General features: G+C 32.6%; 1 protein-coding gene across 1 annotated transcript in view; it reads right to left on the reverse strand.

Moving 5' to 3' along the window:
- Nucleotides 1–970, reverse strand: part of LOC106473467 — a 2,549-nt gene extending 1,579 nt beyond the window's left edge. The window contains exon 1 of the mRNA XM_022401896.1: nucleotides 746–970. Coding sequence (XP_022257604.1) covers nucleotides 746–949 — 204 coding nt within the window. The 5' untranslated portion in view covers nucleotides 950–970. The remainder of the gene's footprint in view (nucleotides 1–745) is intronic.
- Between the last annotated feature and the right edge of the window lie 1,399 nt (nucleotides 971–2,369).

A 2,369-nucleotide genomic window follows, 5' to 3' on the forward strand; every position in this document is an offset into this window, starting at 1 on the left:
CACTACCAGTGTCGGCTAACAATACGAAGAATTAAATTGTGGCGGAATGCTACAAGTTCTTCAAATACTATAGAATGACAGGTTTTTTTTTTTAGTTGAAAACACTTAAATATACAAGTTTGAGCTTTACAAACTGCTTTTTGCCTAATACATTATTTGAGACTTACGTCTTTGAAGTTTGTATAAATAGCTGTGAACTTCACAAATATAATGGATTGACTAAACTTTGTAATATTTAATGGGGTGAAAATATTAGGGGCATACCCAGAACTACAGAGTTAGAGGGGGAGTATTTTGAAAATAAAATGTGGACATTTTCTTCTACACAAAGAGTTTAAAACTTAAAAAAAATTGGACTTAGCTTGCCTAACAGTAATAAGCTGCTGAGTTGCAAATGTTTGGTTAAGTGGACCTTCTAGACTTTTTAATATTGAAGTGGTTGTTTGCTATACCCCCACCTGCTACACTCTGAATATATAACCAATAATGTGAACATGTAATTAAAGATAAATCTGTATAATTGATCTTTTCCTTTTCACATGTCAACACTACATATTACAATTTCTAATAATAAGCCAGTTTAATAAATTAAATATTAATTGTATGACCCTAAATCACACGCATCTCCAACACTAGAGGGTGTAAAATATAAAGTATTTATTCCATGTATGTTGTGTTCAAAATACAGAATATTATTGAATAGTTGTAAGAATGTGGTTCTTTTGTAAGAGTTGAAATAACTTACCGGAAGGATAAAAACAAGACCTGCCAAAATTCCTGCATTTTTATCTCCAAGTATATGATCACAAACAGCAGGAATTAGCACAAAAAGCCCGGTTATTGCAAAGTAAGTAGACATTACCCAAGCAATGTACAATATTTTTCCACTATAAGATGTTATAGTAAATGTCAACATTAAAGCGGTGGTGCTAGCTGTTACCCATGCCATACATACCTGAAAAAATGAAAATATTTCAGAAATGTCACGCACATTATTTATTTGAAAATCCAAGACAGTATTAGTCCATATCCAAAAACTTAAAAAACTAATGTTGATTTCAGAAATCACAGTTTTCTGTTAGATATGTGACATATTTAACTGATCTTACTCATTAATTAACCTTCACTTTTCATCTTCAAGGTATTTAATTAGGTTTCCCTAGCAACATGCACCATCTGGTTTATCCCCTCGTCAATATTTCCCCAAAAGAGGGCTGAAGATTGTCTGGAGGGGTCAACTGTTTTAACCACTCACACCACTATACAGTAATTTGTCAAAAGAACTGGCCTTTGAAATGGATTACCTTCGGATGTTGTGTGGGCAGTAAATTTAAGTGAGTTTAAGAAAAAGCTTGATAAGTATATGAATGATAAGGGCTGACTTTAAGATTTTTCTTTTAAATTTATTTATTTATTTTAATTTAGTTTAGAGGATGGAACAGCCGAGATGGACTAATAGGTCCCTTGTTGTCCCCAAACTTTATGTTGTGTTATATAAAGTCACAATTTCACTAAATTATTAATATAATGCAGAACTAATGTATGTCAGATCCGAACCTTGACCCTGTCTCCTATGTCATTCCCCTGGAGGCCCTAAGTGTACATGCTAGGTGTAGTACTAATTGGTCCAGTGATTCACCAGTTACAAGAGGACATGCACACAGACTTTTGTCAACTAATGGTTTATATTATAACCAAATGGTGTCAAAAGGAAATTCATATTTAAAATAAAAAGAAATAACTAAGCATTCAACATGCACTTTCAATACAAAGAAGGGTTTAACTAATAGTTATTATATAAATCACATCTAAGTGTGAGCCAGGTGTGGTGTAATGATTAGTTTGTCAAGCTGAAGCTCAAAGTGTCTAAGGTTTGAGATGTGATGTGTTATTCAACACACTCTGCTCTCTCAACAATGGTTTTGTTGTAAAAGTGACATTCAATCACTTTGTTCAATTCAAAAACTTGGAGAAAGCACCTTAGGCAATGGATGATTCAGTCTAGCTTCCCTCTGGGTAGTAGTTCAAACACAAGAACGGCTATACCTGAACTGGCTCTTTGACCCATGTATGCATAAGGTGCTGTCTAGGTGGAAACTTTCATAGTTAAGTTTGCTATCAATAATATAGTTTAACTCTTAGTAATATAAGTGAGATATTTATTAATTTTTTCTACAAACTATAACATTCAAGATAGACTGGCATTTCTATGTAGATGTTTTTGATTACCACGAATCTACAACCAAATTTTTTTAACCATAAATATTACTAGTGAATTTTTATTGTTCCAAGTTGATGTTTAAATCAATTAATTGTGCCTTATCAAAAAAGTGGTGTAGTACTTCTGTATATCTGTAAATGCAAATGGA

The sequence above is a fragment of the Limulus polyphemus genome, unplaced genomic scaffold, assembly GCF_000517525.1.
Source record: "Limulus polyphemus unplaced genomic scaffold, Limulus_polyphemus-2.1.2 Scaffold6199, whole genome shotgun sequence".
NCBI lineage: Eukaryota > Metazoa > Arthropoda > Merostomata > Xiphosura > Limulidae > Limulus > Limulus polyphemus.